Consider the following 19,388-nt stretch of genomic DNA (forward strand, 5'->3'; position numbering starts at 1 on the left):
CAAGCCGCCTATAAAACGTCTCCACCATACGTAATGCGTCACATGACCGACATTCCGCCCCTATGTGGGCGGGGCTGTGTCATCAGGAAGTCACGTGACACTCACCTAGGCGACGGCGATGTGTGTCTGTATTTGACTCGCTAACCCGGAAGTTTTGGGTCCCCGCGCAGTGACGTTTCAGTATGTGATTGGCTAGCGGGTGGTCAGAGGGATCTCTGGGAGCTACGGGGGTAAGACTGAGGCGCTCCTGGAAGGATGAGGTTCTCTGGAGATTAAGCCGTCCCCCCCGAACCGAGACTGGGGACCAAAGAGTACCCTGCGGGGAGCAAGCAGTCCCGGGGTCGGGAGCACAGCAGAGCCGGGGTGAGAACAAGTAGAAGGGGCTTTGCGAGCGAGAAACGGGACACGGAGCCTGTAACGGGAGACGTGGGAAAGGTGCAGGTTTTGCTAGGGACAGCATGGGTCCGCAGTTGGCTTGAACTGGTAATAAGATATGACAGGGCCGCAGGGGCACATTTATCTGTGGCCTTTACTGGAGAGGCTGGGGCAACTCGGGCGATGAGCGCAGAAGGGAGGGGTCTCTGGCATCTGGACTGGGAGGATGAGTTGGGGGTCTCTCTGTGTTAGTTTGGGAAGTCCAGCCCCGGCACTAACTCACTTTTAACGCACGTCCATACCCTTCAGTGCTTCCTATATCTCTATGTATAGAACCATTGATGGCTGTTAAGTATATATGTCCAGTCTGAGCTCCGATTGTTTACTGGGATCATTAAGTACTTTGACACAAAACAAGTAACATCAATATTAAATACAAGGCAGTAAGCAAAGGGTTAATTTGCAGGTGCCAGTGCTTCTCTCCAAGCGGAGAGTCTTAAAGTGTTAAACGGTAAATATATCGTTATATAACTGATATAACTGTCACCAAGGATAATGATGACAGCAAGAACCTATTCCCAAGGTGTCTGGCAGGCAACCTCTGCCCATTCATAAAATACAATAGTTACACCTGGTAATATCCTGGAACGTTAAGGGAGGCTGTCTGATCTGCGCTGTTACAAGTTAAGCCTTCTGTAATTTGCGATTCTAGGGGGCGACTCGTCTTCTACGAGTAAGTGTCTGTATTTGGGGGAATCCAAAAAGGCTGCTTTAGCAAAGTCCCGCTTGGATGTTTATTGGTCGGTTGGGAGCAGCTATTCATAGTTATTGCGTGGCGAGTGACCCCCCTCCCCCAAAACGATGTTGACCAAAGGCTTGTATTGCAACGTGAAGACTGCTGAATTTGTGGGCCGTGGATGTCTGGGCTAGAAAAGGGCTCAGACCGCTGCTACGTCTACATAGAACGCCGTGACCGAGCGACCTTGGAAAGGGGTGTGCAGTAGGCTCAGTAAACTCTCAGATGAGTACCCGGCACACCGTGATTTCAGTGCAAACGAGGTTTCCGTCCATTGAGCGTCCTTGGCTGGAGGCGAAAACCTTTCCAATAACATCTAGAACATTTGTGATCAAAGGTTTATTCTGACACTTTTTTTTTTGTGTGCATTTTTATTAATGAGCTGGTAGAGCACATGCTCCTCAAAATGTTACCATTACGTGTCATGTTTATTGTGTTCCCTACATTACAAACATGTAAATACTTGTGTTTTTATGCCCTAGGAAGTTGAATCCTAGAGAAAGGGGCTACGATGAGTAAGAAGCCTCCGAATCGCCCTGGAATTGCTTTTGAGATTGGCGCACGGTTGGAAGCACAAGATTACTTACAGAAATGGTATTCATGTTAATCGATTATTTTTTTTTACGTGTCACATTAAATAAACCGTTTACATACTACTGGATTTCATGCGTCTGTCCTAAGACAAAAGCGCAACTGGACCAGCACTGAGAACCAACTGTCACATCTGTTTTTTTTCATTTTAAACCCATCTGATTGATATTTTTCAGTTCAGACTTACTCCAGAAGCACAGCCAGGACGTTTAATGTTAATGCCCCCCCTTATAAGAATCCTACTCGGCACAAGACGTAACCTACCTTCTAAGCTCTATATGCATTCTTTTAGCCGAATGTACGTGAATCTGTAGTGCTAAAGATCATCTGCAACTCTGCATTTTATCTATAAAGCTACTATCACAAATACCTAAGACCGAGACAGCAGACTGAAACATACTAAAGCAGCAACTACAAATAGCAAGGGTCATTTTTATTTAAGTACTTGCATTTAGCAGTGAACATGTGGCTATTATCCTGAATATCCAAAAGAAAATTAACCCCTTAATGACAAAGCCTGTACATGTACGGGCTCAAAATGCATTGTTTTCAATGGGTTTTGGCACTGCCCATTGTCCTTAAGGGGTTAATAATGGTCATTAGATTTTCAGCAGAAGTTTAAAAAGCAATTATATTTTCACTTTCATTGCTCATTAATACAATTTTGGTATTGGAATTCAATATATGCCTAAAAAGGACCAAACATTTGGTATCAATAATATGTTTCCTTGTTTTTTTTGTTTTATTTTGTACTAGCGCTTTCTCTCGCTTTTTTCCTTTCGTTTATGCTGTTATTTTTATTTGCGCTCTAGGTCTGCTCATTCCTTTCCACTTTTTATATTAGGCCAGACGAGTTCCGCGATGACGACGCAGGACAGTTAGTATGACTAGTTTTGGCCTTCTGTTAACCATGTTAGAATGCAGCTATATTACATGCATCTCGTAGGAGAAACGCTAGAAAACTGGAGAAAACACCGTTTTCGTTTCTGAGCATATGCCTCATAACACTATAGGCGAAGCTCATTAATACCGCGAGTCTACCCCTATCTCATCCTCGCTTTATTCTTGGGTTGCTGCGTTCCTAATCCCCCCCACCAACTTGTTACCCTGGACTACATTTTTTATTTTCTTAGTGAAGTTTGAGCTAAAACATCAACTCGTGCTACATCACATTTTTAACTGCTGCCTTGTCCTAAGATGTTATGTGATTATCACCAGATGCTCTTCCAGTCATGCAAGCCGAGTTACACCATCGTACTTGAACTTCCAGTCCAACTTTTACTGAATGATCTAAGGAAATTAAGCAATCCTTGCATCATATTTCTTAGCTATGCCTTCGGAGGATGTCTGATGTACTGTCATAGCTCAGAAATATACATTATGAATAACCTAAAGCTGGGACATTAGACTGATAACATAGTATTCAGTGCTGGATCCAATAATGGGTTTTAGGTTAGCCACGGCAGCTCAGCTTCACCAAACCTAGAAGCAAGATCACAAAAATGCACTTGTACCTGGATTTTAACGTTGCTTTCACCAAATCTCGGGTCTGCAGGTCATTTCTATTTAACGTAAAAATGAGGCAACCCTAACACTAAGGCGGCGCAGTCCGAAACCCATATATCCCGTCACCGTGTGATAGAAAAATAATAATTCCCGCTCCCTGCTATCCCATGCACTGGGTGTTTTGATCATTGAGTTATACATGATCCGTGTGCATTGTGTTCCATGTGTGTGTTCCGTCGCAGCTTTCGTAGACTACAACTGCCACAGTACTGTATTGTATTTGTTTTTTCTTGATGGAAAGAATATATATATACTGTTCAAACATCTAGGGTGACTGGTTTGTCTGGTTTTTAAAAGGAAAAGCACATTTTGTCTATTAAAATGCCATGGAATGGATCCGGAATACAGGGCAGACGGGGTTAATGTTGTAAGTGACTATTGTAGCCGGATTTTTAATGGAATCTCTTCATAGGCGTACAGAGGCCCTTTATCACTCCCATCACTCCTGTGTTCCAATGGCCCTTTATCACTCCCATCACTCCTGTGTTCCAATGGCCCTTTATCACTCATCACTCCTGTGTTCCAATGGCCCTTTATCACTCCCATCACTCCTGTGTTCCAATGGCCCCTTATCACTCCCATCACTCCTGTGTTCCAATGGCACGTGGTGTTCGCTGATCCAAGTTTACATTTATAAGGCTAATTGATGTTTCCTTGTGACAGACTGAAGCGCAGTAACTATTGGGCGCAGTATAGAGGTTAGGAGCAGCAGACCAGGGAGATGTCAAACATTGCTCTACTTCTTATAGATTGTAGAGAAATTAGTCCTCCTGTAAATGTAAAAAACATCTAAAGACATTTACTGGCTTTAAATGATTGCGTACTACAAATAAACGTGCAGCGTGGCTTAACAATTAACACGTCCGCTTCTTTAGCTAGAACCGGTGGCTAAATACACTTTAATCTTTAGAAGCAATTCATTAGTAGAAATTACTCATTAACGTGACAGATTTTCTTTGGTCCTACAAAATGAATTATGTGACCCTCTATTAAAATTAAGGACTGTGGAATGGTTCTAAGTTTCTGCTTCCACGAAGTCGCTGTAATGGTTTGGCCCAGAAAGCCGGGCGCTTAATGCGTTAATTTAAACATCCTTATACGCAAAACACTGACTCTGTGCCTTTCTTTTGTTCCTGGTAATATTTCTGGTCGTGTTTTACAAGTAATATTTTTTTTTGTGGTTTTCAGGGTAATTCCAGTAATCAAAAAGTGTTTTTAGCCGTGATCCTTAATGTGGTTTAAAATAAATACATTTTAAAAAGCGCTTGATAAATAGACATGCAAACAAAACCATTTTTTTTTCTCTCTTAAATGTTTGTTAAAAGAGCACTGATCTAACCTTTGGTTTCTATGGCAGGGGCCTGGTAGTACCCAACTTTGTGTGAAAAATCCACAGCAAAAATCATAAATGAAGAATTATGTTACTTATAATGCATTTAGTTATTAAAATGGTAAATTCAGCTGAGTAGATGGAACAGCACCTTTAAGTGTTTTATTATAGTATGTTTTATCCTTAAAACCGTTCTCCCCAGTCAGCGAATAATGTTTTATGTTTTGAATGTCGGACCCACGCGATGGCTGAATGTGCGTTCTAATCGTCTCTGTGGTTTCTGAATGCAGGTATCCATCAAAGATAGAGAAGATTGATTATGAAGAAGGGAAAATACTAATCCATTTTGAGCGATGGAGTAGTCGTTACGACGAGTGGATACCCTGGGACAGCACCCGGATCCGTCCTTTAGAGAAGCCTGCGTTAAGGAAAGAAGCCCCGAATGAAGACGAAGAAATATATGTGAGTCTGTTACCAAATCGGTTATTACTTAGCGCGTGAGCAAAGTCCTCAGTTGGGATGCGCAAGACCGCTATGGTGTCTAAAGAAACCCATTGGCTGGTGGAACGTCTTTGGATTAAAGTCATTAGCGGTTCCTGTATGTAAATTAAATGGATCTTGCATAATAAATGAGGTCACCTGGTTGCTAACAAACATTTTCCTAGTATAATTAAGCTTTTTTTCTTTTAGATATTAACTTCTTAGGCAAGCATGAGAGGACATTTAGTCGGCATTTTGATTATATAGCATATTTACAATCTTATATAGTGCTTACATCCGCTGACCCAGAACACCGGCTGCTATGTTAAAAAGGACTTGACGCCATTCACATCTCTGGGTTTCTAAGTGCGATATCATTAGTTTCTTCGTCAGTCTATAATTCGATAGTGTTTTTGTTTGTTTTTTTGTTTTGTTTTTCTTCCAATTACACTTTTACACGGTTATATTCAAATTGTATTTCTTGGGAGGAGATGCATAATGATACATTTGTATAACTTTGTGGCTAAACTGATGCTGCTTGCACACACTTTGTGATACGAATGATCACGGGATTGAGTAAACTCACCTGTGTCAGAGCAGGGCGATCCTCACTGGAACAGGTTCGGGTCAAGTTCCTCCTGAGATATCTCGGTATCTGCCAGTATGGTCTGTGGTCCACTTCGACCATTTCATCTCCTTCTTGCTTTCTCAACATGTTGAATTATGAACCCAGAAATAGCTGAAGATTACCTGGGGCGCCAGTATAAATGTTCTTGGGAACAGACTGTTATTAATATTTATATATTTAATAAACTTTTTTTTTTGCTGAAAATCATTTTTTTTTATTGAGTTCAATAGACCAACAATTTGTTGATACCTGACTTTTTACAAATAGAGATTAAAAGGTCAATAGGCGACACCATCTACATCCATGTATTGTTTTTAATGGTATCGGTAATGCCGCAAAATGAATCAAACTGTGCCATATACGTAGATATTTATGTATTTATTATTATGTATGTATTATTATTTATTAATCGGTTTCAATATATATATTTTTTTGAATCTTTTTTTGGGGAACAGGATTTCAAGGAAGGAGAGGAGGTGCTGGCTCGTTGGACTGACTGCCGTTATTATCCTGCTAAGATAGAGGCTATAAACAATGAAGGTATGCGTCTGCTCGGTCGTTTCATTTCCTGGGAAAAGTCTGAGCTTTATGTTTCTTGCTCTTAAATTTTATGCAGTTCCTATAGAAACAGAATTTGTCAGCCTATAAAAAGTTTTTTTTTTTTTTTTTGTAGCCCATCTAGTCTGTGCCCAAACGATACCCTTTTGGGTTCGCTTTGGCCAGCTTCAGTCTAAGTGAATAGAGCCCCTAAGCTGTTCAGTTTTCAAGCTCTGCATATTTGGGGTTGAAAAGTGTGATTCAACAAAAGCTAGAAGAAGAACAATATACAACATATAGATATATATATCCATCCGATACGCCTCGGGGAGGAAATGCGCTTCCACCCAAGCAAACCGTGGTGTCGGGGGTAGAGGGCACAATTATGCATGAGATTGGTCCCAAATACGGCTGTCCCACGGAGCTCAGAGGATAAAGTGGCAAAGTTAGGACTGTCCTGCACAAAGCGGGACAGTTGGGGGGGCACGATATTCCACAGAAACTCTGAAAGCCTATTTTAGGTGACGGAATCGCACGTGAGCATAAAAACCCATAGAAGATGAAATGCTATGTTTTCAATAGTTTAAATCCAATCACAGACAGCAGAATTACTATAGCAAAACCAGTCGGGTCGTACGCAGTAACGCTATACAACTGGTATTTCCTCTTATCGGTGGTGATGATGGTAGACAAGGTGCGTATGACAGTACGACTATAAGATTTTTAAAACAACATAGTGATGACTTTTAAGGCCACCGTGTGTCAGAACGGTAATTGGTGAGCCTTAAAAAGAGAACATTTGGTAAAGAAAAAAAATAGGTTTCTTTTTACCAGGACAGCAGTGCAAATAATCAAATCTTTTTAGTTGTAAGGCGACTTGCTGGCTATATATATATGGTTGATTTGACTTTTTAGGTCATAGGTGTTTCGCATTGTGTATTGAGGACGGTCAACATTTTCACGTTAAAGTGATAAACAATCTTAATGTAGTTAACGATTATACATGAAACCATCGGTGTTTAATCCATGACATGTCTCCTCCGTACCGCCTGTGTATTATTTATTCAGTGTTCGTGCTTCGGTCCCTTTCAGGAACGTACACTGTGCAGTTTTACGACGGAGTCATAAGGTGCCTGAAAAAAACGCACATCAAATACATGCCGGAAGATGCAAAAGGCCAGGTAAGAAAAGACAAGGGGCGCAATTCATAAGTCTTGCTGGCTGGCATGTCCATGAAATTCATTCCGATGCATAACCCCGTTAATGCGACAACGAAAACCATAAGGTGGTAAATGTTCGATACAACGGGCAAAATATTCTTCATTCCAAAATCGGTTTTAAGCTTGACTTTGCTGGGTTAGTATTGATGCGGAAAGGCAAGCATATATATACATTCACACACATACATTCACACACATACATTCACACACATACATTCACACAGATATCTGTGTGTATGACAGAATTTCATGGCAGATAAGAAGCATCATTTTATTTTGCCGTGAAAGACTTGGACCTTAAGCAGTCGTTTGTCTCGTCTTAGATTCAGGAGTCAAACATTTATATCATGCATGTTTAACTTCCCCTCACTCTGATACCACTTCTGCTGGGAGGCTGTTCTACTTATCTAGCAGTCTCTCAGCAAAGTAAAACTTCCTTGCTATTATGTCTTAGTCTCTGACCCTGTTTTTTTTGTTTGTTTGTTTTTTTACGTTATGACCACTGAACAAAGAATGCATTTTTTTTTTGCCCAAATAGTTAACCTTGGTGAGAAATGTTGTTTAGTTCTACATACATGTTTTTTTTTTTTAAGGATTGGATAGCGCTGGTAAAAGCTGCAGCGGCTGCTGCGAAGAATAAACCTGCCAACAAACCCAGGACAAGCGCAAACAGCAATAAAGACAAGGAGGAAAGAAAGTGGAGTAGAATGTCATCCAAGAAAGAAGAACCTTACCCAAGTAAATCCATCGACCTTTTCCACGAGGAAGAACCAACCTCCAGTAGAAACCTCGGTATGAAATCCTTCTCCCATCTCTTTGGTTCAGGTAGCTGCTGCCACATGCATGGTCTGTGGATTACAGCTCTTTGAAATAATTGTACTATCCGATACACACAGCTCTGGGTCTGCTTAAATATATCGGTTACGGAATTTTATATTTATTTAATGGTTAGCGATCAAGTTCTTCAAAGTTCCGTTTTGTTGCCCTGACAACCATCAAAGACCTAGCCAGGGCGTTTTTTATGCACAATTCTTTCCCACGATCCCACTGTTGATATAACCTCTATCAATTCTACTTGCACATGATTGTCTAGTACCGGGGATATTAGCATCCCTGTAAATACCTGTACAGTATCTTGGGGCAAGCCTAGTAAAACATGATAGAGCGGCTCACATACAGCACAACAGAGGCAATTTATATCACTCCTAAAGGGACAGTAAGGTCTCCAAAAGTCAGTTTTTAATGCATACTGGAGTTCATTTTGAAGGGATTTCAGTGGATATTGGTGCAGGTGTTCTTTACTTGTTGGAGAATGAAAATTAGACTTTTGTCTGGTTTTCCTCCTCCCCAGCTGCCTCTGCGGAAACCAGGAAGTGGGAGTATCAGCAGCCAATCCTATGCATTCTACTTATACTCGTATCATTTTTCCGCTAACGTGATTGCCTGTGATTGGGGCGCTACTGAGCATGTGCAGAATGTGTACTTTATTGGAAGTAGAGAAATAATTCCAAATTGCTGTTGAATAAATCGTCAAACTGATGTGATTCAGTTTTGTGAATTTAATTTTATATATAATTATATATTTATTTATTTTTTGGTTCAAACTAGAAATTGCGGTGGATGAAGTTCCAATGACTCCTCAACAGCAGCAAGACGATGAAATTTTATTAAAGAGGAAAATTAGTCAAGCAAGTTCTTTCCAAGCAAAGCGGGCCCGTCTGAACAAAATTACAGGTAACGGGAAATCCATCCGGCCCGGTCTGTCACTGCGTTCTGCCTCCGGTACAACGGCACCTACACGTAGTTTAAAGCATTAAGAGCGCATTACTTTCAAGTCCTTCTCTCTGCATGCTTATGTGTAGTACAGCGCTATGGAATTAGATGGTGCTATATAAAACAATCAATAATAATAATGTATATGTTGTATGTAGATGCTCTTGCAAGGAGAGTCAGGAGCGTGTCCCGAGAGGAGAAAATACCCTGAAAATTCTAGTTACAGAGCTATAAAAAGTATAATATCTTAAGAAATCATTCATGAATTGAATCTTAGAACTTTATTTTGTGGCTGGAACACAGCAAGTATTACAACCATGACTGAGTGCCCCTATTAGGGATACTTGGTCACACTTTAAGAACACCGTATGTACAGTTAATCCTTTAAAACGGCTTTTACCGCTACTAGTTGAGTACTAGCCATGGAATTAAGCAATATTAAATTTGTATTAAAAATAATTTCTATATTTTAATACCCTCGAACTTGGTTCCATCTTCACACATGGTGCTTTGTGTTTAGTGCCACTCTCAATGCCTGTTCTATGCAGTCTTGTCCAGCTGGTGGCCCTCAAAGGATGCTCCTCCAACCTCTTTGAACGCCGGGTCCAATCCGCTTTAGTCCGTATCGTGGTTTTAGTTGTATTCGGTCTTCTTGTGCATCCCTGCAATATATGGCTTTCCAATTAAAGCGCTTGAAACAACTCTAGCCTTCGGGGGACAACAAACAGGAATTCTGTGTATCCCGGACTGACTTTGAATTGAGATGTTTCAGCTGAAGCTGGGGTATCCAAAATGTGTGGCCTGTTTGGGGCCCTTGAGGGCCGGAGTTGCGCGGCTTTGATATGAACGCGTCCGATTGGACTCTTAAGACACATTTAAAGGTTAATACAATAAGCTGGTATGTTTTTCCCTAAACCTATATAATGATTGAAACAGTCAGCAGATAAGAACCTGTTTTCTCACTTCATACTTGTTTTAACCATTTCCTCTTTAACTTAGCTTTATTAGCATTCTAAATAATTGCTTAACTTTATAGACTGGTTTAACTGGGAGACTATTTTTTTTTTTTTTGTATTCATCTTTAAATGTGTTCCCAAATACTGGTTTATTTAGAACCATCTTCTTCTGTACTCCATGTCTTAATTTGTATTAATGCTTTTTTAATTATGCTATACAATCAGGGCCGGCCCAAGGCAAAATGCCGCCTGGGGCGAATTTTAAAATGCCGCCCCCCCCCTTCCCTTATCTACCCTTCCTCTCCCTCCGTCCCTGCCGCCCCCCCGCCCCCTTGTACTTACCTTTCAGCAGTTCTCGGTGCCGGCTTGTAATGCTGAGCGCCGGAAATCTTCCGGCACTCAGCATTACAAGCCGGCACCGAGAACGAACAGGGAGACTCGCCGCAGAGGAGAGAGGGGCGCCGAGCAGTTACTGACAGCTTGGTAAGCAAAAACCACTCAGCGCCCCTCTCTTTCGCTTTAAAAAAAAATAAATAAAAAAAAAAAAGGGCTTGGGGCGGCAAAGTGCCGCCTGGAGCGGTTGCCCCACTTGGCTCCATTGTCGGGCCGGCCCTGTATACAATTTATCATTTAATTAAGTATTGTCCCTTTTATTTTTCATAATTTACATATAATTTGAGTTGTCGCTTTTTAATAAAAATTTCTACTCTCTCGAACAGAGCTTCTGAAGTATTATGGTGCTTTATAAATATTATGTAATGGTCCTATATTTTTATTTAAAACTGAATTCAAATGCCCTTGTAGCCTGGAGGCTTTTTCTTTTTTTTTTTCCTCTTTACGTAGTTGCCCCTTTTTTTCTTCTGTTTAAGGTTTGTTGGCATCTAAAGCAGTTGTGTTGGATGACACAGAAAAGAAGGAACACCCCACTGAAAAGGCATCGAGGCTGGAGGAGGTATGAAATGGGGTGTGATTCTTTTGCAAGATCTCAGCAGGGACCCTGGACAGGGCTGTAACTTACTCCACCTAATCGCAGATCCCTAAAGTCAGTGCCTGATTCTGGTGCAAAGCTTTCAAGCTGCAGATGTCGTAAGCCTGGTTTACACTTTTGCTGTTGCCGACCGCCCTCCATCTTGTCGGGGCTGGAATCCGCTCCTGGTTTTCCAAGCTGCTGGAACTTGGTACGCGCCATGGACCAGCAGTGGGAAAACACGGAGTGGATTTAGTCTCCAGCAACATGGAGGCAGGTTACTCATCCTGTAATCCTCCAGCTAGTTTCTTACCATTGTAGTGCCTGTTGATGAGTTTTGACATTATCTGGGTTTTTTTTTTTTTAACCCATTGGGATCATGCTGTCAAACTCACTGTGGCAGGGACTCGGGGGTTAAACCCATATTAGTATAATACTACTAATAATAAAACTGAGAATATCAGAGGTATAATATGTTTTAAGCAAACGGCTTCTTTTGATGAGTAGCTTCAGGGTCTGAGGGAAAAACCCATTGTCGGTGAGTGTCCTCTTGTGAACTTTGACAAGTTTTTATTGTGATATGCTCTTGGCACCAAAATTAGATTGTAAGCTCTTCTGAGCAGGCCTTTATGAGTCTGTTTAACACTGTCACCTTTATCTGTGCTGATTTCTAATATGCTAATTATTTTAAACAAGTCGAAAAATGCTCTCCATCCTATACCTTTTATGCTTGAAATGTGAATTGTGATCTTATGTCACAAAAAAAATGAGTGAATTGGATTTTTAAAACCCAACGTGTCTGACATCATGCAAAGGCAAAAACGTGTTTGATCTCTTTAGGTTTGCATTGTAGAGTAACCGGTGTGTCCAGTGAATTCTGTGTAGCGTGGGTAAGATGCTGGTTTATTGGTGTGATTTATTTAATTGCTCTGTCCTCATATCTGTGACAGATCTTAGTGAATGCGGGATGCCAGACTTTAATTTATGGCTTGTGCTCCCATATGGAGCCTGGACGTCTCCAAGCTCTCCCCTTTCCGGGGTCAGATTCATTGAAATCCCTAGTAACGATATTAAAAATTGTTTAATGTACTAATAACTTTCACATATCTCTATAAGACGCGTGCTGCTGTACAGAGCTTACAGAATAGACTTCAGTAAACCTACGTGCACAATGCAGGATACAACAAGCTTTGTAAATTCAGGGTACTGACCGGGTCGGCATGAAGATGCACATGCACACGCACGCGTTCTGATCCCTGCTGCTTATTAAGCAGGCTAACACAGCATCAAGTCTAAGGTGGCCGAGCCAAGCACCCAATTCTATCACCCCTTTGCTCTACATTGCGACTCTGGTGGAGGGGGAGTTCTGTTTGATTCAGAGATGGAAGAATTACTTATCTGTTCCTTTTAACTCTTTGTTTAGTGTAGAGGGTCGGTTTGATGTATGGACGTTTTACATTACCGAGAGGTAAATAAAGGAAACTGCCCCCAAGAAAATGGTAGAGGTTAATACAGTATTTATATCTGGAGAAACAGGCAGACTAGATGGGGGCACTTTCTATGATTCTATATTTATCAGAATATGTAGGAGCAGCAATGCATTTACCCCTCTGCCCTGCTCTAGGACAGTGTCCCCAGCTGCCATCTCCTCGTCTGTACTGCCTTAAAAGGCACGCCGTGCCTTTAAGACACAGAGCGCAGGGATATGACCTCATCCAGGCGCTCAGTTTCTTAAAGGATCCAGACTATGAGCCGGCACGGCCTCCGTAGTGTAATTGAGCCGGTTGAGAAGATCAAAGATCTCCCCTGTTAAAGGTCCTTGAGCAGCCGCCCCAAGCCGCCTGTGCCAGAATAAATCACTGTGTAGAAGAACATAATTTAAATCTTATTTATTCTTCAATATATGTGCATGTGGCTAGCTCAGGGAAAAAAAAAACTGTTTTTTCCCTTCATCAGATTCACACTTCAAACTCCTTTCCTCTAATGGCTTCTACATAATACAAATTAGTAACAGTCTTTCCTCTGGTAAAATGGTCTCTAAAAGGAATGACAGACGGTCTCTAAACTATTAGTCTTGGTGGGGATGTGGACTCCACCGATAGACAATAACATCTGTATTTGATCAACAGATTGATGCTATAGGTTGCCAAGGTGTCGCTCCCAATGCCCCTTTCAAGGCAAAGGGCATTGTACACGGCTAGACTCATTTTAGCCCACGGGGGTTTGGTATGAAAGTATCGTATACAGTGGTTCTCAATACCTTCATTTTGCACCACTTAGAAGGTAGACATGTTTAGTGCTGGCATTGGGAACAAACCCAATGGCCAGCGGAACTTTTTACGTCCTACTGTATAAAACTATTGCAACTGGAGAGTTGTGCTTTAACTCCTTCGCTTCGCTATTCATTATGAAGGACCAATGCTAGCAGGTTTCTCCAGCAAAGAAAAACTGAGCTGGCCCTGTATTGAGTAAAGTTCAATTTATGAGGAGACTGGAGAAATCTCACTGATTTTAATTATACATTATACACGGCCTTCTCTCCCACCGGCAGAAGCTCGCTGGTACATAGATGGCCAAATCATTGCCCAAGATCCAACAACTAATTTAAATCCTTGATCTTTAGGGTCAAGCTACTTATCGAAATATAGCTCTTTCCATGTTTAATTGTTGGACAAACAACGTTCGACATACTCCAGTCTTACTAATTCTAGAGCTTGGTCGCGTCTGGGATTCATATAGGAGCAGTAGGAACCTGACCTAGGTGCTCTGTAATGCGAAGAAGACACAGTCCTATACAGATGATTTCCTACAATGGTCTGTGCACTGTGTTTAAGTAGGTAGGACGTTTTTGTATGTGTGTTCCCGTATATGTGATGTATAGTGTATATTAAGTACCTTTTCCTCTTCTACCCTCAAAGAGCACACTGGCATGACTAGGATGGCCTCTGCCAGGGATTGACACATTTGGTTTGGGTTCAGGAGCCCAGCTTCAAAAGTATGGGACAATTTTTCCTTTCCCACATTCATGCTTACTTTCATATTTTAATATTTTGCTCACATCTCCCCTCTCTCTTCTAAATGATGGTCCAACATCCTATGTCCCTATATATAATATATTATAAATATTAAATATGTCCTATCATATGTTTTTTTTCAATTGATATTGATCATGAGATTCAATATTTGGCATATATATATCATCTATTTAATAAATTGGTAAGTTAAATAAGTTAATTTATAATAAGCGTGTGTTAAATTTTAATATTTAACATACTCACACACTCTAACACGATACAGTAACACACGAGCACCTTAGTCACATATTTCCACCACACTTATGCACATAAACATACATGCACACACTCACACACTGACTCTAACACTATACACACGCACACTGACTCTAACACTAAATCACACACACTACACCCCCATCCCTCTTACCTCAGAGACCTGTCTCTTGCTACCGCTGCCCCCCTATCATGGGGTCACATGAGGCCGGTTACGTGACCTCGCTGGCTGCCTTGGTTATTGGGTTCCTAGGTGCCCTACCAGGCATACCTCCTGGGCACTGGGGGTGATTTCTGGCCCCCGGGATTTGTCAATCTATCTGATATATAGAGGATGGAGTCTTCACGGTTATAACGTTTTTTATTTGGGGACAATGTAGAAAAAACAATGTAAAATCACACAAGCGTTCAGGACATCCAGTGTCTTTGTGATTGTGACTATCACGGACCATTCTGTGTCATGCCAGTGACATATACTGATGTTTACATGAACATATTATATGGGCTCCTGTATAAATTAGAGCCCGTTCCCGTTTTCCGTTATTCTTTTCTTGCACGGTGTATATATTTGGGAAATCGTTCTGTTGGGACTGTGTCGTTTTTATATGACCGGGTTCCTTGGTTATTACATCTGCTAGAGAATGCCAACATATTGCCTCGTTTTGTTGTTTTGCCTCTCTTACAAGATGTCCGTCTGCTAACCCTGGGATTTATTCGTGCCCCTCCCCCCTCCTTTCCCGGCTGTATAAGCAGAGAAGTTTTATGTGAGTTTTTAAAACAAACTTGTGCAAGGGGGAAAAAAAAAAAGAAACATCAGGTATCTACCGGCAGGATCCCAATCCTGCCGTGCCCTTTGAGCCATATGTAATGTTTCTGTATGTGCTGATTAGTATTGTGATTGTTTTACATGGGAACTCGTGTAGGGCTAAAAAGTAATAAAATAAAAAAAATTGTGTTTCTTACAAAAAAAAGGGAACTTTGCAACACAAACCTCAGCTTTCAAGTCGTTGAAGGACTTGACACGGCTTTCGTGATATACAGAGAAACCTGTGGGTCAGTAATCCAAACACAATGCGTACAAACCAACGACTCAAGCCATTTGTCTCTTTTTACTGATTTTTAAACAAAACTGCACTTTTCCTATTTTTATTTTGTAAAATGGGACACGGGTTCCTGCGAGAAATCACTTTGCCGCTGACTCAGTTACGTCTCGTTCATTTTTTATTATTATTATTTAAAAAAAAAAAAAAAAATTGTGATGGGATGGAAAAAAATAATAATTTTAAAAATCACATTTTTTAAATTCCTTTTTAGAGACCGCAATTACTATTCTATTGTGGTTAATGTTTCCCATTTAATACAAATTTGTAACATACTGTAAACAGGGTCACTCAATGTGCATTCTGTGTTGTTTTTTTTTATTGGGGGGGGTTGGGGGGAGCTAACCTGCATATGTGGTTAACCGGTGGATATTTCTTGTGAGTGTCGTCTGACGTAAGGAAAAAATGACTTTTGGTTCTGTTTTTCTGTCTGAAACAATAATGGAGCTGAAAATGTAAGCAGCGATTGAGTTGTTGTAGTTAATGCCTTTCACTAGTGTGAAAACGTGCAATAAAATGAATTTGTATAAGAGTTGTGGCTATAATTTTTGTGAGCTTATAGCTTTAAATCCGCCTCGCGAGTGCAATCGTTTTCTACGATACTTAAAGTCGATAATCAACGTGCCGGATGTTTCCTTGGGAAATCGATAAACTTTATGGTCGGCTGGAAGTCATGATGGAATGGGAACAGACTTGCTGCGCTGTGTATAGAAGAATGCCTTACTCGGAGGAGGCCAGAAAGTTACGTGCCAAGTTTCCAAACTTATCTGTACTGAAGATTTCGATCACTCACGCGCATAATACACCAGTTTTTTTGGGGTGAAATACTACGTTTTTGGGTTTTTTTTTCGCTGCCTTTTTGTATAATATGTTGTACCATTTCAACTTGAATTACTTTATTGTTATCAGTATAGTCGCCTATAATTCAGAGGTTTGGCCAACTTTCCATATTTAGAATGTGATTATAACATAAAATTCTATTTTATTCTTTATTTTTATATTCTCATTTAAATGTTTTTTTTTTTTTTTTTTTTTTTACAAAGGCATATTTATTTATTTTTATTTTAAATATGCTGATCTTTTTATATCTTTTTTGTAATTCATTCTACAAAAAAAATTACCAAAAAAAAAAAAAAAAAAAAAAATTCCCCCCCTTTAAAGTTTGGTGTTCCGCTACTAATTTTTTTTTTGTTAAAGTAACAGTATACATCACGAACGTATAGACTACAAGTATCGGTGGCCATTCAGAATATAAAAGCATGTGGGCATGTGGACGGAACATGTATGCACCATATGTATCTGTATTTAATTTTAGTGCTCAGGATGCCTGAACTCCTTTCTTTTAGCCGTTGCTACTTCATACCGCCAAGTTGCCCTTCAAAAGCCAGCATCCGTGTTTTTTTTCTTCTTTTATTAGCTACTACGGCACAAATAATGGATTTCCAACACCACCAACTCTTACTATTAGGATTTTTTGTTTTGTTAGTTCAAAATTTGATTATTTTACTGATAGATTTACCACTGAAATACAGCATCCACTTTGGAAACAAATTTTTTCCAGTTTATTTACATAATTTCACTCAAGCTGCTTTTTATAGTTGTTATACTCTTCTCCATTGTACATCTCTGCAGAACATGATGATGCTATGTACCGTTCAAAAGTTTGGGGTGGCTTAGAAATATCCTAGTTTTTGAAAGAAAATAACATGAAGTGGATCAGAAATCCAGCACAGATGAGGTTAATGTTGTAAATGACTATTGTAGCTGGAAACATTTGATTTTTAATAGAATATCTTCATAGGTGGACAGAGGCCCTTTATCCCTCCCATCACTCCTGTGTTCCAATGGGCCTTTATCCCTCCCATCACTCCTGTTTTCCAATGGGCCTTTATCACTCCTGTGTTCCAATGGGCCTTTATCCCTCCCATCACTCCTGTGTTCCAATGGGCCTTTATCCCTCCCATCACTCCTGTGTTCCAATGGGCCTTTATCCCTCCCATCACTCCTGTGTTCCAATGGGCCTTTATCCCTCCCATCACTCCTGTGTTCCAATGGGCCTTTATCCCTCCCATCACTCCTGTGTTCCAATGGGCCTTTATCCCTCCCATCACTCCTGTGTTCCAATGGGCCTTTATCCCTCCCATCGCTCCTGTGTTCCAATGGGCCTTTATCCCTCCCATCACTCCTGTGTTCCAATGGGCCTTTATCACTCCTGTGTTTCCAGTGGGCCTTTATCCCTCCCATCACTCCTGTGTTCCAATGGGCCTTTATCCCTCCCATCACTCCTGTGTTCCAGTGGGCCTTTATCCCTCCCATCACTCCTGTGTTCCAGTGGGCCTTTATCCCTCCCATCACTCCTGTGTTCCAGTGGGCCTTTATCCCTCCCATCACTCCTGTGTTCCAATGGGCCTTTATCCCTCCCATCACTCCTGTGTTCCAATGGGCCTTTATCCCGCCCATCACTCCTGTTTTCCAATGGGCCTTTATCACTCCCATCACTCCTGTGTTCCAATGGGCCTTTATCCCTCCCATCACTCCTGTGTTCCAATGGGCCTTTATCCCTCCCATCACTCCTGTGTTCCAATGGGCCTTTATCCCTCCCATCACTCCTGTTTTCCAATGGGCCTTTATCACTCCTGTTTTCCAATGGCCCTTTATCACTCCCATCACTCCTGTATTCCAGTGGGCCTTTATCCCTCCCATCACTCCTGTGTTCCAGTGGGCCTTTATCCCTCCCATCACTCCTGTGTTCCAGTGGGCCTTTATCCCTCCCATCACTCCTGTGTTCCAATGGGCCTTTATCCCTCCCATCACTCCTGTGTTCCAATGGGCCTTTATCCCTCCCATCACTCCTATGTTCCAATGGGCCTTTATCCCTCCCATCACTCCTGTGTTCCAATGGGCCTTTATCCTGCCCATCACTCCTGTGTTCCAATGGGCCTTTATCCCGCCCATCACTCCTGTGTTCCAATGGGCCTTTATCCCGCCCATCACTCCTGTGTTCCAATGGGCCTTTATCCCACCCATCACTCTTGTGTTCCAACGGCTCGTTGTGTTTGCTTATCCGAGTTTATTCATGAAAGGCCAATTGATGGTTAGAAAACTGCAATTATGTGACAGACAGAAATAGTGACCCTAAACCTTTGAACGGTGTATAGAGTTGTACAATGGAGGATTGTGACCAGAGTGAATTAACACAAAAGTGTGTGGTAGTCTTAAACTAATTCAGTTAAACTATATAAAATATCAAATCCAGATGTGTTTTTCTATTACAGCAGGAATCTCGGGTTATCCGTTATTAAGCCTTATTTAGAAAATCCAGTACATACCGTTAGAGAAATATTGATCCGTTGCTTCTGCTTTTATTTATCTATTTTATCCAATTAGGGTGATCACGTCCACCGTATTTTTCAGGGAAGCACTTAAACTTTTCAGCAAAATGTGAAAACTGTATGTCCTGGAAAACATGGTTGCTGGGGTCACCCTATTTCACAAAAATCTTCAGAAGACTCGTTTGGAAACTTTTCTAATTTTACATTATTCAGTGGAAAGTATTGTGTTACAATAACTAAAAATATCTTGAAGGATGATTAGCTTAATTTTATATTTTTTTTATTGCTTTGCATTTTCTCCTGTATATCCATTATATACATTTTCAACTGTTTAAAATGTGACTATATAATATAGAAATATTTTTTTTTATGTTCCAGTGATTTAATTCAGAGTTCAGATTGATGACCCTTCCCTCTCAGATGGTTACATTCATTGAGAGGGAACCA

The 19,388-nt window shown here is 40.9% G+C and overlaps 1 protein-coding gene across 3 annotated transcripts in view; it reads left to right on the plus strand.

The window, feature by feature from the left end:
• Positions 1–205: 205 nt before the first annotated feature.
• Positions 206–19,388, plus strand: part of PHF20L1 (PHD finger protein 20 like 1) — a 34,141-nt gene continuing 14,958 nt past the window's right edge. For 2 of the 3 annotated variants that reach the window (XM_053466209.1, XM_053466210.1), the window contains exons 1-8: positions 206–363; positions 1,654–1,765; positions 4,949–5,120; positions 6,222–6,306; positions 7,396–7,484; positions 8,117–8,315; positions 9,132–9,257; positions 11,122–11,204. In XM_053466209.1, the coding sequence (XP_053322184.1) occupies positions 1,683–1,765; positions 4,949–5,120; positions 6,222–6,306; positions 7,396–7,484; positions 8,117–8,315; positions 9,132–9,257; positions 11,122–11,204 (837 nt within the window). In that variant the 5' untranslated portion in view covers positions 206–363; positions 1,654–1,682. Of the gene's footprint in view, positions 364–1,653; positions 1,766–4,948; positions 5,121–6,221; positions 6,307–7,395; positions 7,485–8,116; positions 8,316–9,131; positions 9,258–11,121; positions 11,211–19,388 lie in introns of those variants that run through there. The other variant, XM_053466211.1, reaches the window with a different exon arrangement.

Source organism: Spea bombifrons, chromosome 5 (assembly GCF_027358695.1).
Source record: "Spea bombifrons isolate aSpeBom1 chromosome 5, aSpeBom1.2.pri, whole genome shotgun sequence".
Classification (NCBI taxonomy): domain Eukaryota; kingdom Metazoa; phylum Chordata; class Amphibia; order Anura; family Pelobatidae; genus Spea; species Spea bombifrons.